The 22,017-nt window shown below is 33.3% G+C and overlaps 3 protein-coding genes across 3 annotated transcripts; all 3 read right to left on the bottom strand.

The window, feature by feature from the left end:
• Positions 1-1,667: 1,667 nt before the first annotated feature.
• Positions 1,668-2,711, bottom strand: LOC11418365 (E3 ubiquitin-protein ligase RNF170). The gene is made up of 2 exons (XM_003598012.4): positions 2,057-2,711; positions 1,668-1,980 (listed from the first exon to the last, which is right to left on the bottom strand). Exons 1-2 carry the CDS (start codon positions 2,468-2,470, stop codon positions 1,906-1,908), a joined length of 489 nt encoding a protein of 162 aa, XP_003598060.2. The 5' UTR covers positions 2,471-2,711; the 3' UTR covers positions 1,668-1,905.
• Positions 2,712-5,172: 2,461 nt separating this feature from the next.
• LOC11414140 (E3 ubiquitin-protein ligase RNF170) lies at positions 5,173-7,984 on the bottom strand. The gene is made up of 3 exons (XM_003598013.4): positions 7,434-7,984; positions 5,631-5,682; positions 5,173-5,502 (listed from the first exon to the last, which is right to left on the bottom strand). Exons 1-3 carry the CDS (start codon positions 7,845-7,847, stop codon positions 5,390-5,392), a joined length of 579 nt encoding a protein of 192 aa, XP_003598061.1. The 5' UTR covers positions 7,848-7,984; the 3' UTR covers positions 5,173-5,389.
• Positions 7,985-9,135: 1,151 nt separating this feature from the next.
• On the bottom strand, positions 9,136-21,351 carry LOC11419396 (DNA mismatch repair protein MLH1). Its single transcript, XM_003598014.4, has 15 exons — positions 20,877-21,351; positions 19,758-19,830; positions 19,246-19,380; positions 18,909-19,119; positions 18,264-18,412; positions 17,333-17,431; positions 16,535-16,604; positions 16,304-16,439; positions 15,166-15,260; positions 14,317-14,425; positions 13,933-14,098; positions 12,869-13,030; positions 12,340-12,511; positions 10,918-11,078; positions 9,136-9,708 (listed from the first exon to the last, which is right to left on the bottom strand). The coding sequence occupies exons 1-15, from the start codon at positions 21,251-21,253 to the stop codon at positions 9,664-9,666; spliced, it is 2,160 nt and encodes a 719-aa protein (XP_003598062.2). The 5' UTR covers positions 21,254-21,351; the 3' UTR covers positions 9,136-9,663.
• Positions 21,352-22,017: the final 666 nt, after the last annotated feature.

Consider the following 22,017-nt stretch of genomic DNA (forward strand, 5'->3'; position numbering starts at 1 on the left):
TATTATTTGTTGAAATATCTATCTCATGAGAAAGCTAGAATGTGTAGTTTTGTTTATTTCTGGGTTTTAATTTTAGTTAGGAGTATAGAGATTGATGAAGATGGAGTTATGTTTTTTATTATTTATTATTATTTCTGGGTTTTTATTTTTGGAGTTTTCAATTTTTAAGTTTGGGTTTTTTATTGTTGAGATTGATGAATATATATGGAAGAGATAAAAACACTTTCTCTTCCTCTGGAATACCCTTTCCTTCTTCTCAAAAATTTTGCAGAAACTTTCTTCAATTCTGGATTTGTATCTTTAAAAAAATCTACATATTTTTTTCTTCTAGTTTAATGAAGGTTCAGTTTGAGTCCATTGTATCTTGTGTGTGCTTTTCAAATTTAACCCTTGATCACCAATCATAAATGACACGTGGCAAGTGTTAACGGTTTTTGTAAAAAAACTAACGGAGAGGACTAACTTGATTGACGGAAGTAGAGATAAGGGACCAAATTGAGATGTTTTATAGTTATGGGACCAAAAATAAAATTCAAAAATAAGTTAAGGGACCAAAGCATGTATTAAGCCTAAATTTTAATGTATCGAGTACTAAAATAATGCACATACTAAATTTTCTAGATACGTTTAGTATGAGTGTTACATTGAAAATAGTGTACACACCATTAATTAGAGGGCATAATAGTAAAAATCTGAATTGAAAAAGTGAACATGACATTCATTTGAAAACAAATTTATTTTGATAAAGAGACCCTCATTTTAAAACGGATGAAGTACTATTTTGATCACTTTAAAGTCAATATATTTTAGGGTAAGGTTAATCGGTGCTCTGGGGCACTGGTTAAGGAAGCAGATATAGTAATATGACATTGAAATTTATGCAGACAACTCATTAAATGTCTAAAAAGTATTACTTTTAATTTAATTTTTTTTTTTGTTTCCTTAACCAGTGCCCTAGAGGCTCCGGTTAACATAACCCTATATTTTACTATACGTTTATGATGGTGGTCATTACACGGATACATGAAAAGATAATTGATATGTACTTCCTCCGTCCCTTATCATAAGCCCCATTGATCAATTTCACACATTAAGAAAAATTGGTAGTGTAGTCAATATATCTAGTTTGTGTGTGAATTTTACTAAATTATCATTTGTTTATATGTGTATTTAATTTAACTTTTCACATTCTAATACAAGTTAGTAGTATTAATTAAGAATGTACAAAATTTAAAAGAATATTTTTACTTTTTAAGTTATTAAGATATGTTTTTAAAACACAAGTTAGTTAGCATGACCTATTTAATAATCAATAAACAAAGAAACTGGCTTTTCAAAAGCTAAAAGGGTCATACACTATTTTTGTTTGTTTTTGAGGTAAGGTACATACTTATTGCTGGCTAAATTGGGGGACCAAGCAATAAGCTAATAAATACCATGCTTGTACCATTAAGCAAGAGGTCCATATTAGGGGACCCTTAGTATTTATGATAGAACCAGGTTCCCATATTCATATCTCTTTATACACACTTTAACTAATGATCACAGCAAAAATAGTGAGCATTTTATGAATGGATGCATGCCAAATAAAGCCACTTAATTAGCTTGCATGTATGAACTATATATGGTAAAGATAAATTTGATAATTCTTTTGGCTCTGCAAAATATTGGAATTCAAATGGAGCTTTTTTATTAACCTCTTGCTAAATCCAATATTCGATGTTCAATAGGTAATTAATTTGACAATATAGCTAAGCAATTTGAATCGAAATTGAAATCAATATACATATTCTACACTACGGTACCTTCTGGAATTTAATTTGTTGTATTCTCATATCTGTATGTACCGTACCCGTCCACTTGCAACATAAACAATTTCCGTCCGGAGAAGAAGGAAGCTATTGATCATAGGAACAACGGTTCGAAGTCACCTCCAACATTCCGACTAATGATCTCCAATCCGACACGATTCACAACTACCTAATGATAATTTGAATATAAACATCAACAACAACAACAAAGTAAAAAAATAGTTGAGGAGTTATGAAGAACTAACTGTAACAAAAATACGAGCTCTGATAACAAGAGGAAAAGACACATTAGGGTTAGCAAAATCCCTAAAAAGCCTTCTTAAAAGAAACGGAAGATCACGTAATCTCTCAGCAATACTAGCATTAGATTGTTCACCAAAAAGACGATTATATTTCTGAATATCACCCAGAAGACTATCCTGCTCATAATTGTTGTTGTCGACAACGTCAGTGGGAAGAAGAAGATTAATAGGACGACGACAAAGAGGACATTTGCAAGGTTGAAGAGGAGAAGAATATTGCCAAACTTGGATAATACAGTTTGCACAAAACCAGTGAGAACAATTTGCTTGACATGGGAGTTGGAAGTTTTCGTGACAGATTGAACATCGATCGTTCGTTGCTGGACCTTCGCCGCTGCTGTGATGCTCTACATCCATCTCTCTCCCTCCCTATGAGCAATTGGAAGGAAATATATATATTCTTTAAGCTGATGTTGTCATACTCAACCAATGCCACCATATATCCATTCTTTAGTAGGTTCGCATTTAAAATCAGATCAAAACAATTAAAACGTGACTGACTAAAAAAGCCAGATGGGATTTTGATAAATTTGAGAATTATTTTATTTAAAAAAATATGAAAAATTAAAAACTAACAGAATGAATAACGTTGCCCCTCAAAAAATCTCAAACCTAGATGAGATTTAGATAAACTTTGATAAGAATTTTTGGAATGTGATTGGTGTGGTTTTGTTTGTTTGTAGGGTTTATAGAAAAAGAGCTGCTATATGGTGCGAATCATAATTGCACGAAAATTCACAAAGGCCCTCAAAACTCCGTGTTTCACGGTTTTAATCCATACTATGTACGTTGACTTCCCCACTAGACTACAACCCTCATCACTCATCCTCCATGTTCTGTATAACCCATCAAATGTCTTTTTCTTTGATTTTACAATGTTATGGTTTTAATGTATTTTTGCACTATAACATTAATAGCTAATTGCAACTTTTTATATGTGATAAATTCATTCAAAATTTCTCGAGATAGAAGTGAAGCACCAAAACAAATGAGAGTGTTTGGAATCACCAACACATTAAGAAATGGTTGCCACGAGTCATTCGTGGGTTTTTCACGAATTTTAATTCGTATCAAGTAGCATTTTTCTAACGGTTTAGTTCATGCTCTATTTACAATAAGTGTCATTTCTATATTAAATATTAATAGGCAAATTTACTTCGAAAGTCTTTTATACTATAATTAATTGTTCAAATTGACCGTGTATTTGAAATTCTTCTCATTTTTGACCGTATAATATACACAAAGTTCAAAAATGTGACTTAGAAGTTGAATTTTTCATGATTTTTTAAACGTTAAAATAAAGCTTTCAACAAAATATAAGAATATGTAAGAATTTTCAACAAGAGACAGATTAATTATTACTATTATTCTTGAGGGTTTTGGGTTGAGTTCGGGAAGTGTGCGACAACCATTTAAAAAAAAAATTTGAATTCATTTCTAATTAAATTAATGAGGTTTTTTTTTTTGTGGTAAAGAGAAAAGAAAATAGAATAGAGAAACGACTTCCAAACACACCCCTAATTACTATTTATCTCACGCAAGCCATTTTTTTTCATCTTTTTTCTGATTTATTTTGATTTGAAACTAGAGTGTGGAAAGATCGCTTATAAAAATGAAATACTTCAAAAGTCATTTTTAGAAGTTGTACCAAACAGGTCCGTAGACTGACTACTTTAGAACTACTTAACTTGTCGCACTATTCTACTACTTCACCTTTTCCAAGTTTAAAGCTTGATGGGCACTAAAATGAGTTTGCATATTTAAGAATATAAGGTACTAACTCATCACTTCTGTGACTTTTTAGTTTTTACAGAATCTGATTTGCAAAGTTTTCAGCAGAAATCAAAACCAGAAAGGTACATATATTTATGATCCTGTTTAGGGTGGGTGACCTTGATAGGTCTCGTAGTCCTATTAGAACCATTAGACCATACGCTTCTAAGTATGTTGTTCACCCCTTCTGTTTCTCTCTGTTTTTTTTTCTCTCTTCTCACTGTGACACCGCCACATCGTTACAGTGTTCGGCTTCCCTAAAACATTTGAATTCGTCTTTCATCACAATAACAACTAATATCACCTGATTTGAATGTGAAAACAATGGTTTCAAACCGAGGGATGACAAATTGATTATGGTCATACGATGGTGAAATTGTAAAGGGACAAGCTTCTGATTCCATAATTTGTACAAGTATATGGAATGAAAGACAACAAAAAGAAACAGAATTGGCAACACCTATTTGTTCTCTAGCGAGATCACTTCCTATTTTGGTCACAAAACTTAAAATTGTTTTCTGTGCAGCATTCACAGAAAACAGGATTCCAAAATAAAGTGATAACTTTCATAAGCGAAAGATCGACTAAGTGAAGAGAATTGCTCTATGCACCTGTGGATTGCTCGGTCTATGAAATAAGTTGATCGGGAGTTACACTCCAATCCAAACCAGCCCATTGTTTTGTACGATCGTACAACCATAATCGATATGTTTTATTATCAGATTGTACGATCCGATAAATTCAAGGAACTTTTGAGCAATCTACGGGGCACACAGAACAATTCTCCTAAGTGAAACTAGCCTGATTGGCAAATGCCCAATGTCATGCGCCTTAAATGCCAACAACCACCACAAAACTTAGACCAAAGGAAAATCAACTTCCAGATCCTCACAAGGTAAAAAGAAAGAAGAAAGAAAAGTGAAGTGGCAAGGAACAAAAAGGCATACATGCTCACTAGTTTTCCTGTGATAATGTTTTTTGACATTGTTAAAACAACACAGCCTTAAAAGGCCAAATCAACTGCATCTGAATGCAGTTCTCTATAGTGTCAAAGATTGCAATGAGATTGTGACCATTATTGTAACTGTTACTTAAAATCTTGCTTATGATATGTGCTAGTAGCGTTCAGCGATGGACTTCTCTATTTGTTACCATAGAGGTTAGAACGAATACACAACCAGGTTCCAAAATTCATGACATTTTATCCTTTAACTAATGATCACAGGAAAACTAGTGAGCATTTATGAATAGATGCATGTCATATATAGCCACCAGAACATATCAAATATGATAAAAGTAAATTTGATAATTCTTTTGGCTCCACAAAATATTTGAAATTTAAATGGAGCTTTTCTATTCACCTCTTGCTAAATCCAATATTCGAAAATGAACTGAACTGTCTATCTATGTACAAAACAGAGCATTGTCAATTTTCACAAGACGAAAGTAAATGCAACATCTCATTTCACTACTTTACCTAAAAAACTGTAAAAGGTGCATAACTCACGAACCCCCATGTCGGAGGTAAAGTACAGATCTATAGAGTGCAGCAACATGTAGGAAAAAGATTAGAGCAATTAGGACATCATCCAAAAGACCAATTATTCCCAACATCCCTGCACAGAAAAGAGAACAAAACTCAAGCATGAGTAATAGATACTTACACAAACTCAACAAAACGACAAAACATAACTGATTAATTGAACTGAAATTGAAATCAATATAACATTCTACGCTACGGTACCTTCTGGAATGATGTCAATAGGGCTGAAGATGTATATAATACTTAGTAGCATCTGTATAAAAGAGACAATGTCTATGTCAGAATCCACACCACAAAAGTGTTACAACAACAACGACAACCAAGCCTTATCCCACTAAGTGGGGTTGGCTACATTGATCAAATTACGTCATAATGCTCTATCATATACCGTATTTCTATCTTACTCATTAATCTCTAAAACTTTCTAAATAGTTTAAGTTATAGTTTTTTTTCAGGTCTTCCTCCGCCTTTAATGATCTGACTACCATCAATTTGATCTACTCTCCTCACTATAGAATCTACAGGTCCACTATCTTTTTTACTAAAATAAAGAGTGACGAAGTTAGCATTTCCTACATAAAGTAAACAAGAAAAATAACGACAAACAAGAAAACACCCAATAAACCCTAACCCTAATAAAATTTGTTAAAATCAATTTCAACTTGTTCAAGACTAGGCCAAAGGACATTTCCTACATGGACTGGGTCACTCTCCTCAGCTAATGCCCTGGCAGACCATGTCATGGACCTGCCCTAAATTTACAGAATCAAGACCGCATAAACAAATCTGGACTGTTCAATCTAGATCCAAGGCCAACTTATGATAGTCTTTTCACATGTGTCCTCAAAGGACAATTGTCCGAGAAAGGGAACTCAAGGGCTAGAACCCTAATTCCTCACTATAAAAGCTACTATCTTCATTCCTATTATACTATCATTTTAATCCACTAGTAAGTTTCTATTTTTGTTGCACACATTCTCTTTCTAATAAATTTGACGTGTTATCTTTCTCTTGTAACAAACAATTGTTAGTTACTATCCTTCTCTCATACAAATTCCTATTTTTTTGCACCCACACTTCATCTCTCTTGCATAACAAACAATTGTCAATAGTCTAAATGTTGTTCGTAAAGCAAAAATAAAATTTATTTCAACTTCATGGAGTCTTTAACTTTTTCCATCAGAGTTGTTACTTTATTTTGCACTTAAAATTTCGACAGTGTAGCTAATCTTATTTATTGAATTTCAATTCTTCATGAAACCAGTATCATAGGTAACATTAATTAGTTTTGTTGAAAAAGAGTAAGTAGCAGTAATTTAAAAAGAAGTAAAATTGACAAATTATACCCTTAAATTATCAAACAACATGTAAGAAGGAAACGAGGGAGTAACTTACAGGGTGCCTTTAATCTACTAAAAGGTAAGTACTAGAGTGAACAACACAACATCACAAACTTTTATGATGTTGAACATTTTTTGTCCTACACGATTTTGGATGGATAAAAGACTATTTTGGTATTTTAGACAACTTATATTTAAGCCAGAAAGTTGTGTTTTGGTTTCCTGGGGGACAAATATTTCAGTTTTTGTCCTACCCTTGGATCAATACTACAAAATGGAGTTAGAGTTATCTTATCCCTTATTCTTTAGCATATCAAACGCACCCATAGCTTCACTGCACGTCTTAAAAATTGTGGTTGAGCATAACACAATCCCACAAAACCGGCTTGTGAGATGAAGACTACCCTCACTTCAGTCATCTATTGTCCGATGTGGAACTTTTAACAACAGGTACACACATTTTCCACCCTAAATACCTAAAGTTACTTGCTTACTTACCGTCTTTGCAACTACACCATAGATCTCAAATTCAACTCTAGATCTCAAATCCAAATCCAACGTGGATCACGACTACCTAATGATTTAATTTGAACATAAACAACAACAACAACAACAACAACACTAAAATAATAGTTGATAAGTTATTCAGAAAGAAAGAACTAACCGTAATGAAAACACGAGCTCTAATAACAAGAGGAAGAGAAGTATTAGGGTTAACAAAATCCTTAAAAAGCCTTTTCAAAAGAAAAGGAAGATCACGTAATCTCTGAACAATACTAGCATTAGATTGTTGGCCAAAAACACGGTTATATCTTTGAATATCAGCCAAATTCAAACGATCTTGCTCAGAATTGGCGTCGTCTACGACGTCGGTGGGAACAAGAAGGTTAATAGGACGACGACAGAGAGGACATTTGCAAGGTTGAAGAGGAGAAGAATACTGCCAAACTTGGATTATGCAGTTAGCGCAAAACCAGTGAGAACAATTTGCTTGACATGGGAGTTGGAAGTTTCCGTGACAGATTGAACATAGATCGTTTGTTGGTGGACCTTCTCCGCTTTCGATTTCTTCATTCATTGTTCAATTTTGTGATTGTGATTGTGATTGTGATGATAGGGTTTTGGTGTTGTCGGTGATAATCAGTTTTCTCTCTATCTCAATCTTTTACGATGTGGTTGGTAGGATTGAGAAAATGGATTAGAAGAAGGAAAGATAGAGTACTACTATTTGATACTCCTTCCGTCCCAAATTATATAACGTTTTGGGCATTTCACACGTATTAAGAAATGTAATTAATTTTGTGTGGAGAAGAGATATTATGAGTTGTTTTATAAAATTGTCTTTAATAAATGATATGTGAAAGATAAATGAATGACTTGAAAGTAGAGAAGACAATAAATAGTGAAGGATATAATAGAAAAAGTAACATTAATGATTCATTGGGTATTGTAAAGCGACATACAATTTGGAACAAATTTTTTTTCCAAAGTGACATACAATTTGGAACGGAGGGAGTAACATAATATTTGAACATCCATTTAGTTGATAACTTTTGCAACAACTTTTTCTCTCATACTCACATTATTTTTTACTTTATCTCTCTATTGCTATAGTTTCCGTGTCAATACCACTTTTTTCTTTGTAAAATATGATTGTCAAATAAGTTGTCATCAACTTGGTTGTTCAAATAACATTCCTCAAATGAAAAACATAGTCATTAAGAGTTTTTTAAAATATGATGTTAAATTGGATGGTGAACATGCATACGGAGCAAAGGAAAATCAATTGAAATAATACGAGGAGTTGCGCAATTAAAAGTAGGAGGACTAGCGCCTATAACCCTATTTCATACAAAAAAAAGGATTAAAGATTCGGTTTTATTAAAATAAGATGATCAAAATTACATTTAAGTAAAAAATATAGATGATTTTTGAATTATTTGGTATAAGGAAAACGGAAGAAAGAAAGTTAAAAGTTTTCTCATACCATGTATTTATTTATTTATTTATTTTATAAAATTTTACCCTATTTGAATAAGTTAATTGACCAAATTAATCAATTTTTAAGTTAAGTAACTAAATTGATTTAAAATAAATTAAGAAATCAAAGTAGTATTTAAGCCTTCATGACATCAGCCACTTATATTACCTAGTAGGCTGTACTAGAAGTAGAAGGTCCACAGTTGGACCAAACTTTTTCCAAGGGTACCTTAAGTCTTTACCATAAAGACGACATTGGATGCCATTAAATTAATTTCATTTCATGTAAATATCGTGTAATCCATTTGAACCTCGTCCAACTATCTAATCTAAGTATGTGGAGAACAAGATACATTTGATATATTATTCTAAATGTCAATGAATCATCTAAGAAACTCATACTATTTCAGTATTTTGTGTCATTCGAAAGTAAAAATCACTTAACAATGATTTTGTCCGATGTGTACAAGTAAATTGATCTTGTACCATACACAAGTTTGTTTTTCACAATTGGAACAATAAATCGCATCACATCTCATTGAATCCAATAGGGGGAGACTTATTGATCCAATGATGAAAACAACTTTTTAAGCAAATTTTTGAAACCTAGCACACTCTTTATATTTAGTCTAAGCTGAAGGTGAAGATTGCACAAACTAGAATTCATTGATATTCCCTAAACCAATTGCATCATTGAGATGATGCCTATACATTTGAAACTGCTTAACAAAAAAACATGATAGATCAATAGGCCAAGGAATTCTCTAAAGGGAGATTGAATCATCTAGATTCTAGATAGTAGATACATATTCACACGTGCGAGCAGTGAAAGTAGTAACACCGAACCCATAATGCCAAAACCATAATTCCTAGCGCAAAAATGATGTCCGTCGTCTCCAAATCTACTTGGTTAGCTAGCATCTTTCGAAAATCTTGTACAGTTTTTCCAATGAAGCTACCTGTAAAAAATAGAAAGCAGAAAATGAAACACATCAATGATGGTTCTAGTAAAATTCCTCCTCGATGATTGGATGTTTCCACACCCTACTTCATTATGATTATAAATCAGAAACTCTAGTAAAACTCATGAACTAAGAGATCGATAACATATAGGTTACATATATAAATAAATATAAACGTATGCAACTTCAGTTAAACAAAATGAGGCTGTAGGCCCGCTTTTGAAACTTCTGGTTTGAGCTGCTAACGAGCATCGATAAGCTGTCGCAAGCAATCAAAGCGATTCCCTTCCTTATTCTAATAGAAAAGGTAATCCGGGCCCTCTCCTTGTCTACAGCTATGCTATCTCTATCACTGAGATTATTTGATGTTTCATGACTTAATTTAACCACAATAAACACATTGACTAAATTGGAAGTAACATTTGTAATTCTCAATAACATAATTGAACATATCCTATAATTAAAATTTAGAATAAAACCAATCAAACTAAATATCAAAATCTGTCTTCTTTAATAAACGAGTAGATCCCTTCAAAATAAAAAATAAAAAAATATGGTATGTGTACTGGTGTGTGTTTTATGCATGAAGATAAACCATAAACAAAAGTTTCTACTACAAAGTAGTATAATAAAGTGGTATTATGAAAAGATAAAATTAGTGATATGTGTAGACATTTTTACACCATTAATAAAACAATAAATAATCAAATGAGTAGGTAAGTCCTCATCAAGACATGAAAACACTAGACACGTGTTGCAACATCATATCAATTGAGGGAGACCACAATAGTCAACGTTTACCAGGTCAATCACAACAGATAATGTTAAGCCGGGAAGAATTAACTGGCTTTTTAAGGAAAATGATTAGATCAATGAGTTTCAATCAAATCCCTACAACCGAATCTGTAAGCAGGAGAGAGTCTTAATGTGTTCTTAAATAGGTGGGGCTAACACGTACAATCAAAAGACTGAAACAGTAAGGATTTTGGTCATGCATTATTGGGAAAGGGCATATGGTTATATGGAGGATGAGATTTGCATGACATAAAAGAGTAGGCTATATGGAAAGGTTCCATTATACTCCCTCGATTCCTAAATACATGTCAAATTAAATTATGTGAATAGTGCATGTTGTCAAACTGCGACATGAATTTTAAAAATACGGTAAAAAAATATTTTAGTAATAATTACTCACACAAACATTACCTTAACAAAGGTACCATTAGTAGCCATAGAAGGAGGTGGTTTGAAAAAAAGTCTCATGGATGGAAAAAGCACATGTTGTATTGACCATTCACGCTGGGCCCATGCTGTCTCGGCTTCAGAAAGCAGTTCTTGTTCAATATTGCTGTCAATAACATCACTCCCTGTACACAAAATTCACTAACGTCAGAACCCAGTAACATCCACCAAAAACTTAAATGGAAGAATAAAATTCCAAGTCAAGTCTATTTTCCTGCATCCCCTTAATGACATTTTCCCAATTAAAAATCAACAAGTTTGCAAGTCAAGTGATGAAAGTCTGAACCAAGTTGATTTGTTCAAACTTTTACAATCCAACAGTAAATAAACATTAAATCCCATCATGCAGTATTGAAAGAAAAAATACATGCAATAAGCTGAATACAAGGTTAAAAAGGATTGGGAGTGAACACAGTGTGTTCCTAATTTTTCTTCATGTTTTTTTTTTTTTTTTGATAAAATATAAGAAATTTATTTAAGACAAATAGAAAGAGAAACCAATGAGAGAGATGATGATGTAAGGAATCCTCCGTAACCAAAGAACAAAATAGCAATCAACAAAGAAAAGAGAAAATCATTGGGGAAAAGAGCTGCTGGCCCCTCAATATAGCAAGATTGATTTGAAGTTTAAAAGGCTCAAAAGAAAGGAGTGCATGTTTTGGCACGATAATCATGGACGTAGACAGATTGTGGCACTTGTATATGTGCCACATCTCCTTTAGACTGGAGCTACATCAGTAAGTACTGTGCCTTTGTTGAGGAAGCCAGGTTTTATGGAAAATCAAAAGGCAGATGTATTTGTGAGGCGAGTTCTAAGGTGGAAGCTGTTAGTAGGCCCAAATAATTAGGCCCATATGTATTTGTTAGTGTGCTGTGTGTCTAAATGGATAAAGGATGGCACATGTAAACAATCAGGTTATTTTTATTATTGGTTAGGGAAGGGAGATACTAGGATCTCTAATTCTTAGTGGTTGGTTGTGTCTCACACTTTCTGCTTGTTGCGGCAGTTACCAATTTCTGTTTTTATGTAACCACTTCTTTTGGAAATTATTCCAAGAGGTTATCATCATTATCCGTCAATAAACAAGTCTTCTATCCATATAATCTACCCCCTTAATACCAGTATCTATCAGAAGCAAACTATCGTGATATCACATAAAACATCTGTGGGTTTGTATGAATTCAACAATTACTATGTGACACCACATCCAAAACTTAACAAGAATAGTTCCAAAACTTATCTCCCACAAGACCTAGTTAGGTAGATTTATATTTTTCTCTACACACTAAAAGTGTACACATTTCAATGATAATTGATAGGTGTGGATATATATGCACGTCTATGAGTGCGAGTGATTTAGAAAGTAACAAGCATCAAGTCCATACCAGTATTATCACAGGTATTCTCCATGGCACAACTGTCAAAAAGTTTTCTCTTCTTGTAGAAAAGCAATCCCTCACCAGATGGATTGGGCAACATCGGTGGATGCATAGCATAGAAATTTCCCAGAGCAGCTGAAACTGTTTGAATGCAGTTCCTTTCATCATCCCAATCAACCTATCATCAAAATGCATACCACAATGTTCAACATGAGAAGGAAAAAAATGTGATTGGAAAAAATTATGCATTTCATCATTATCAAAAGGCATCCATTTGAATGTTTAGTAGGTAAGCAATTGAATGGAATAATAACTAGATTAGCGTAATGTTTGCTCCCAAAAAGTGTATCCAAAATACAGAAAAAAAATGCAGATAGTATGACAGTATTTATAATTGTGTAGCATAACCGAGTTCAGGTTCAGGCATCGTATAAATAGCTGATTTATTACCAGTGAGTCAGACATACACAGTAGAGAAAATATAAAAGAAATTGCTGAGATTAAGAGACGGAGAATGGAGAGTTTTATAACTAACATCATTCCCTAAACTAAGCACAAACTCAGGGATGCGATCCATGTCAGGAGTATACTGGTCAAGTATCACAGGAAGTCTAGAGATATTTCCCTGATCATCAATATGAATGCCAAAATACTCCTCCAGCATACCAGCCTTTGTTTTCAGCAGATCTGTGTTCATCTGGAGAATAGGTAAAGAGGTAACCATAAATATACATAAAGAGATAATCATAAATATACATAAAGAGATAACCAATTCTTGCAAAATCGACATCTTGGTTTGATCTGTATGATCGGCTTGATTATAGTGAATCTAAGGACCTGGCATTTTGTTTGCCATGTTAAAAATTGTGTAATTATGGTGGGGATCACTTTGTGGGAGATAGTTTTGGTGATTGGAAGAATCTTATAAAATTGGCTAATCATGCTACTTCTTCCAATAGCTCTCATGTTGATTGTGTGCATATGGGTTATGCTCTCATGAATCCAAACCAAAGTATTAAGGCTGCGTTTGTTAATCAAACTAAGCAAATGAATGTTAACTATCATAATGATGTTATTTTAGCTCATTTTCAACAAATGGATGGTAGACAATTTTCATCGTAAATGTATTGTATCAAACAATGTTATTTCTTATTTTTAGTATAATTTAGCTCATAGTTTCTTTCATAATTTAGCCACTCCAAAATATCATGTCTGGATCCACCCCATGGTATGAAAAAGCATTTGACTTTCTAACTATTAACCACCAGCTGTGCAGTGTTCATTTGATATCCATTTCCTAAGTATTACATTACTGTTGAACTTTAAAGAATCTACAATTTCAAGAGAAAACACTGAAGCTAAAACTCTGCAGAAATTCAAGGGTCTGCAAACCTCCCAATTACCCAAGGGCCCTAATTCTCTCAAACAACCCCCTTTCCACTATAATCTATTCTGCATATTTTATACTCATCACAGCCTAACCTAACAAACTAAATGAATAGAGGGTATCCTAAGCTACAGGGTAAACAAAAACTACAATTATAGGAGATATATATTATTTATAAAATTAGAAGTAATAAAAAGCCAAGGTGAGATTACGTCTGCAATCTTCTCTTTAAATGTGTCATCATCATTACATTCTGAATCTAGATCCTCTTCCTTCAGTGCCAATATAATCAAGTCTTTCACGGGGGCTGGATCACTTAGCTGAATGGCGTTGAAATGGCCAAAACGGCTAAGAACTTGCTGATACATAAGCTCTTTGCTGCATATAAATTAAGGACAGACTGTCAATGATCAATTCTCAAAAGCTTTAAGATAGATGGCAACAAATATTGTATGTCTCTAGCATGCTGCATCGTACAATAGCTCATTGAGCTTGAAGTCTGAATAGCGAAAGGCCTGCTTAACCTTGTTAACTTTGAAACTAATAACAAAGACTGTCCACAACAGAGATTAAATTAACAAAAGCAAAATGTCTACCTCAAGTTTACAACATTTGCAAGATAAAGATGAGTTTTATGCTGAAGCAAAGCGAAAACATCATCTGCCATTCCAACATATGTGCAGTGCTTTACAATGTCCATCATTCCTACAGGATAGATGTCAGTAGGTAACGTTTTCTGAATCGACCTACATCACAGAGGTTGTTGCGGTGGAAGGAGAGATTGATCGTAAACCAGACAATATTTTATTCAAATTATTCACAAACAATAACACCTCAAAGTTTTAAATAGAATGCATAATAATATGGAAACTAGGAAACTAGTAAGCCAACATAAAAGGGAGAATGTTTTCACAACATAATATCGTGATATTATATTTGAGTATCTTAGTTTATCTCATACGATCAATCTTAGAGTATTTTATATTATCTCTTAAGATTATCTTCCATATTTCTTAATTATTATCTCAATGAATAGGGGTCTGTGCTTAGTCTTTTGTATCAACCTAGTATCAAATCATTATCAATTATATCTCGTCACAATCATATTCAGAGTTTTTATCATCTCTGTCCTCCTTATTTTGTATAAAACCCATAACTTCAAAAACCATGAAAGTAACTAACTCAAAACATCAAAAGAGAACTCTTGGAATTTTGGCTGGTCTAACTCAAACCTACAAAATCGGTTTGTAAGTTGAGGGATGCATCCCACTTATAAACTTGTTTTCAAGTGATATCTCATCTAATTTGGGACTTTTATCAATAACCAAAACCGAAACTAATTATAGGAAACTAGGAAACAAATTATCTCATAACATAATATAAATTAATGGTCACATGCTGCATCAAATTCAAGAATCAACATTATGATTAATCTAGAAGCATACCAGGGTCATAGTTGTTATTGATCTCAACAAGAAGCTCTTCTACGCTAGTGAGTTCTATAGAATCTTGTAGGCTCCTTCGTTGTCTAACTGAGGACCTGGCAACGTACAAATAAAATTAAAAATACATATATTCCAATCGTTACATAGGAGTCCAATATTTACATATTTCTAGCAGCCAATTATACTCGAAAAGGGATAGAAGATTTCTATATTGCATGACAAAATCATTGGCATGATTGAGTACATAAAATCAAACATGAATACAATCTCTGATTTTAAGAACCTATGAAAACATAATTAATTAACAAAATATACATATCAAATCATAATTATTTATCACAAATATTTAGAACCAACCAACTAATTACAGAAGGATGTGTGTAGTATATGAGAGAGAGAGAGAGAGGGAGGGAGAGGGAGAGAGGGGGAGAGAGAGAGAGAGAGAGAGAGAGAGAGAGAGAGAGAGAGACCACATACAAAATACCATGGTTCATACTTCATATATGCTCCTCATTCCAATTATAGGTAGAAGTTTTATCATTTTATGAGTCCAAACATAAGTCTACTAGTTTAACATCAAATATAACCCAGTTAAGGGGAAGAAATTTAGTTTCATAATTTTATTGTTCTTTTAGTTAATGTGTAGAGCTGCATATATACCATTTACTTTATTAACTCATTTGGCTAGGAGTTAACTAGAATCAATGTATTAATTAATAGCTTGATTGTATAGTAGTCTTTCCTAGAAAACCCAAGCCCGTACTCCGTATAAATATTCCTGAGCTATATGGAATAAAGCAATTCAGCCAGTTTTCAATTCTTCTATTGTACCTCTCCCATTTCCATTCTTGTCTAAATGGTTTGTTTGCTTCAAGTTAATATGATTTGTATAATTTGTATATTTTATGCTTCAGAATGATAGTAATTGCATGGATCTGTATAAAGAAACGTTGAGATGCATAAACAATGTGAAGAACACAAGAAGTATGTAAAAATTTCAAAAACAGTATAGTAAAAAGCACTTGGAGAAACTTAAACATGCTTGAAGGAGTAAGAAATTACCGCAAAGAAAAATCAATTTAAAAATGAATAGTAGCCTGTTAGATACAAACATTTACAAGAAGAAAATGGTAGTCACCTTACTGCATTCAAAGTGACACTCTTTTCTTGATGTCCACCAGGTATAACTTGCATGTAGGCGTGTAATCTTCCTGCTGGATCTAATGAATCTGTTCTAACCAACTTATTTACTGGCACTTTCTGTGACCTCGAGCCTATCATCAATAAAAGATGAAACACATTAATTAAGAGTATAAACCAAAAACAAACAAAAGGTATGCAACACAAAATGACAAAACATTTCCCATACCCGGTGGAGTAGGGCTGAGGTTAACCTCCTTGCTCTTATTAGTACGAGAGGTAGAAAATTGTCCAGCTGTCTGTCACAAGTATGAGACAAAATACACAGTAAATACAGGTACTGAGTAAGAATCCTCATTCATGTTGTCCAAGAATTTGTTAATAATTAAAAATGAACACATATTTTAGAAATTAAAAATTGTGATCCAGGATATATTTCATGGGATTTGAGTAGGAAATAGGAATAGATAATAAAGGTTGAAAGCACTGGATCCTGGAGCAAATCATTTCAAGTAAAACTTTTTATAAAGTTTCGCTTCATTATAAAGAGAGAAAATTAACCTAATTTGTGAAGCAAGGCAATGTTAGATACATCAGTATTCTAATTAATCACGCCTAGGAATTGGCCAGTATTCTTTAACAACCAAACCTTGACTTACTAGTTATATTGCTATGCAGCAGGCTGCAGTAGTGCAGTTGAAAATGCTTTTGCATTCTAGTAATAATTATAAGGCATCTGCAAAGCTTCGAAAAAGAGACCGTATAGTGTACAGCCATGGCGTCGTATGGAGTAAGTTCTTGTGATGAAACGTTGGTAAAAGCAAGACAGTGAAAATTGTAAAAGTTGATTTGCAAACAGTTCTAGGAAAGGTTCACTCAATGTCAGTTTATAAAACAACAATTTGGCACCTGCTTTTTTATCCATGCATTCAATTGATGGAGGAAAAAGTAATGTGCTCAAAATTAGTAATATTTCTAACTATACACTAAAATTTAGAAAGCGTTGAGTATTATGTCTTAAACATACTTGTTCTTGAAATGTACGTGCATCATTGGAATTCCTCAATGTTGATTCAATCACCAATTGTATCTTCTCAATGACAACTTCCTGATTTAAGAGGCTCACCTATATGAAAACAAACACACTGTTTTCAATAACAAGGAAGAAAGAACTAGTAAATTTAGTGTTTAAAATTTTAACAAATGCTTAAATTCAATGCTAGTTAAATAATAGGGTAACATGGTATCAATTCCTTGGGACTAGAATTTTTATCCTTGGCACTAGAATTTTCAAATAAGATTGTTTCCTAGCTTGTTTAACGACAACTTTTGATTGACCTTCTAGGTGGTGTCTTTGTCCAACATGTAACTTTTTGATCCTTGGCACACCATCATTGATGGATGTCCACAACTCTATAAGCAGCCAAATTTCATAACAAGGTAAAGTGGGCCTATGGATGCTTTAAAAAAGGGCTTACAAGAGAGTATGTTAGAAACATTCATGAGCCTTTGTCTGACAGACTAAGCTGGGAGTTGGTTCGTGACATGATATCAGAAAACAAACAAAGACTGCCTAAAGTTTTATTTGCTGGCTTGCAACATAAATAAATAAAAGTCAGGAGATAAAAAAAATTATCTTTCAAATGAGTATAAAATATAAGAAATTATGTTTTGAAAAGACTAAACCAACCATTTGTTCAAAATTACAGCAAACAAAAAAGAAAGTAAAAAAGAAATGGTTTAACCAAATTGAGAGTAACACTGCACACAAAGGATGTTCCATAATAAAAACTATGAAGTTTAGAAGTCTTTTCAGATCAATGTCATAAAAATTGAAGGTCCTTGCCAGCTACATGGAACTTCATTTGAGGAAGAAAGTGACTTTAGAAATAATTAACTAATTATGACAAATAAAGAATGCACATTATACGCATTCATATTCTTCATTACGTCCATACCTCTCTCTTTGTTGGATGCACGTTGACATCAATATTCTCAGGAGGTAAAACAATTGAAATATATATAAAAGGCTTAGATGCTTTAGGAAATGTTGCTGCGTAAACAATTTCAATAGCTCTCTTCAATGCAGACCACTCAACCAGTCTATCTGAGGAACATAAAGAAGAAGTTTCTCATGAGAATTTGTAAACAATAAGTCATTAGCTCATGTCAGATTTCAGATATAAATATTAAACATTGTTTTATAAAAAAAAATTGATGTAAATAAAATTAAGTGCTTGAGCAGAATAGCACGTAACCTTGTTTGATGCTGAAAAGGGTATAAAAAGAAATAAAGAAAAATATATATAATTAACAAAAACGTTTGAGTTTCTCTACGCTCCACCCATAAAGTTGCGTGAGGGTGAAGATCATGCACTGTGGTGAGGAAAATGAAAACTGGCTGAGAGAGAAACACAGACAGAAGCCTTTACATGTTATGCATAGTACATTCACGGTAAGAGTTTCTATGTGGCAAAACATATTATCTGACGGAATAAACTAACACTGCCAGAGACTTCATATAATAACTATAAACACCTCTAAACATTTCAAAATGCATCATAGTTTATGTTTATATAGCTAATATAATGTATAATGTATACCATTGATGAAAAGCACCATAGTGATTTTCTTGGCAGCATAGTTAGCATTAGACACATAACCATGCATCTCAAAAATTGAAGAAGACGGATCATTGTCCGAAGCTTGGACTTCAATCAGATTGTGAGCAGCTGAGACCCCATAAACTGTTCTGATGGCATCAAGCCTTGAAGACGTGGCCACGGTGTGAACATCTGCTTTAACAGCTCCATGCTGATAGTAACAGTAAAGTCCGAAATCAATTAAAATTAATTAACATATATAACTCACAACGCATGCCTCTATAATAATGTAGCGATAAATAAGCTTAATTTTATCGTTCAAGTTAAAAAAACCAACCTTTCTGCAAGAGAAACTGACATTGGTATGATGTATTGCAAACCGACTGACAACATCCACTATCTTTGAGTAATCATCTGAAGAATTTTGTAGTGTCTTCTTCCTTGCAGCCATATTATAGAATAGATTCTCAACCTGACAGCAGGCAGGCACAATAATCTCAATCAATTACATGCAAACATTTGATTCCAATTGGGTGAATCACTAATCTAGTCCTTGAAATTGTAAGAGTCAAGCAATTTAGTCTCTGAAATTAATGTCATTTCAAAATGATCCTTAAAATTAAAAATTTCAGTCACATTATCAGGAACCAAATTGACAAATCTAAAAAGACTAGTAATATTGAGATTTGTTAATTTCAAGAACCATATTGCATGTCACCTACAATTTCAGAGATTGAATTAATCAAAATAAAACATCCTAATAATAACCTTCAATGTCTTCATTATATAGACCATTAATTAAAATCAAACTTTAATGACAATATAGTATAAAGATAACCTATAGCATACCATTATCTGTGTTCCTTTTACAGCAGCACAGGGCCTAGGTTCCTGCTCCATGACACCATCTCTATAGGATACCCTAAACAGTCATAAACAAAATTAATATAAAAAATCAATACTCAATATCATCAGTCCTACACATTATGACATAGGGCATATTTAGATTGACTTATTTTAGTTTAGGCCTGTTTGGGTTGACCTATTTGAGTTTATCAACTAACATAAGTTTTGCAAGACTGTTTGGGAGAACGTATGAAAACAGCTTATGACATTGTTCATAAGCTGTTTTCAGCTTAATTTCACAAGTTCTTCAAGATAGATTATAAAAACAGCTTATAACTTATACGAAAACAATTTAAATTTAATTATCTTTTTCTATAGAAATAGCTTATACATAAGCCCTTATCATGATAAGCACTTGTGCTATGAGCTGCAAATAAGTTGTTTGTTCAAACAAGACCTTTATCTATTAACATAAGTACTTGTGAGAAGATTTACGAGAGCTTATGGAAACCAGCGTTGTCAAATAGAAGTTATAGCGGCGCTATAGCTTACCAGAATTCGAACAAACTGGAATTGTTCTGCCATATGCTAATTAGTACAAAGTTTTGTCAAATAGCGGCGGCATAGCACTAAAGCATAGCGGAAATCAAGGAAACTGCTACTTTCCGCTATGGAAACATCTTAGGATATGTCCATAACAGCTTACTTACATAAGCTCTTCATTTTAGTTTATGAACACAGCTTAAAACTTGCATGAAATCTGTTTGATTTCATTTTATCTTCTGTTATGATACATAAGCATGTGGTTGGGTAGCTCAACTAATTTGAGCTAACAGTTAAATGAGTTAAAGGATCCAAATTCAAACCCAGCTAAAGTTGAAATATATCAACCTAACAATTAATTGCAAAAATTGGCAAAAATCTCATACATAAGCTTAAATAATTTGTTCATGTCCAAACAATGTTTAATTCTTATTATATGATCAAATAACTATGAAGCCCCTGACACAAACACCGGACATCGAAAATGGATTATTTAAACTTGAATGTGTCGGTGTCGGACACTAACACAGATTTCATGGTGCTACAGAAGTTGAATTTCCAGAGAGAAAGAAACCTAACCTGTAACCATGCAATTGGCCTTTAGTAATAGTAGTAACCGTAACATGCGCAACATAAGTCATACTAGCAAGCGCTTCACCTCTAAACCCCATAGACGTAATCCTCTGCAAATCCTCAAACGCAGACAACTTCGAAGTCGTATGCCGCTCACACAAAATCGGAAGATCTTCGCGTCGAATACCGTGACCGTCATCGGAGACTTGAATCAGTTTCAGACCGCCGTCTTTGATTGTAAGGTTTATGGAAGTGGATGCGGCGTCGAGGCTGTTTTCGACGAGTTCCTTTACGGCGGAGACTGGACGTTGGATTACCTCGCCGGCGGCGATTCGGTTAACGACCGATTCCGCTAGGCGTTGAATTTTGGGTGGCGATTCCATCTTTTACGGTGTTTGTTGGGTTTTGGAGTGACGAGAAATGGAATTTGTTCGCGGGAGTATGAATGTTGTACTGGGCGGGAGAGAGAGAAGGAATCCATATCAGTATTTTTCCGGGTCCCACCGATTCTAGAAATTAATACATCAAGGTCCGTTTGTTACGGTTTTATTTTAATAAAAAAAAAATCATTTTTTTTAACAAAATAATCACTTTTTTTAATATTGTATCTGTATCTCACAGATTTTCAAAAAAATAAGAATATGAAAATAGGAGAAAACTTACGTACAATTTCTTAGGTGCTTTTCGTATGATTTTTAACTAAAAATAAATATTTTTTTGGATATAACAAACTTTGAGAAAATTATAGACTTGAGGAAATCATGGTGAATTTAGTTAAGAACCATACGGAAAGCATCTAAAGAATTGTACTAAGTTTTCTTCATGAAAATAATCTAAAAACAGCTTCAAATGAGCTGTTATGAGCAGCTTTTTTTTTTATAGATTATTTTTAGAGGAGAGAGAAATTTGTTACGAGATTTTAACAAAAAAAAAATATGTTTAAAACAAACTAAAATTCCAATCATATCCTTGTTTTACTATATATACAAACAGTACTGCTATTTAGTACGGACGGTCGCATACGAAATTTCACGGGCGCGTTTAAAATCTTATTTTCCACGCGCTACAGTGTCTGCAGTTTTTTAAAATAAAAAATGATAAAATCAGTCATCGCAGTTCAGTTTCTCTTTCCTCCGCAGCTTATTTT

Source organism: Medicago truncatula, chromosome 3 (genome assembly GCF_003473485.1).
Source record: "Medicago truncatula cultivar Jemalong A17 chromosome 3, MtrunA17r5.0-ANR, whole genome shotgun sequence".
Taxonomy (NCBI): Eukaryota; Viridiplantae; Streptophyta; class Magnoliopsida; order Fabales; family Fabaceae; genus Medicago; species Medicago truncatula.

Bases quoted from the DNA above. Each gene is read 5' to 3' on its own strand.
- LOC11418365 (XM_003598012.4), bottom strand. From the start codon at position 2,470: ATGGATGTAGAGCATCACAGCAGCGGCGAAGGTCCAGCAACGAACGAT. The intron at 1,981-2,056 runs GTTAGTTCTTCA...AATTATCATTAG, and splicing joins GAGCTCGTATTTTTGTTACA to GTAGTTGTGAATCGTGTCGG.
- LOC11414140 (XM_003598013.4), bottom strand. From the start codon at position 7,847: ATGAATGAAGAAATCGAAAGCGGAGAAGGTCCACCAACAAACGATCTA. The intron at 5,683-7,433 runs GTTAGTTCTTTC...TCTTTTATACAG, and splicing joins GAGCTCGTGTTTTCATTACG to ATGCTACTAAGTATTATATA. The intron at 5,503-5,630 runs GTACCGTAGCGT...TTTTCTGTGCAG, and splicing joins TATTGACATCATTCCAGAAG to GGATGTTGGGAATAATTGGT.
- LOC11419396 (XM_003598014.4), bottom strand. From the start codon at position 21,253: ATGGAATCGCCACCCAAAATTCAACGCCTAGCGGAATCGGTCGTTAAC. The intron at 14,426-15,165 runs GTATGCTTCTAG...TCTATCCTGTAG, and splicing joins CAATAACAACTATGACCCTG to GAATGATGGACATTGTAAAG. The intron at 12,512-12,868 runs GTTAGTTATAAA...TTTTGATGATAG, and splicing joins TGCTTAGTTTAGGGAATGAT to GTTGATTGGGATGATGAAAG.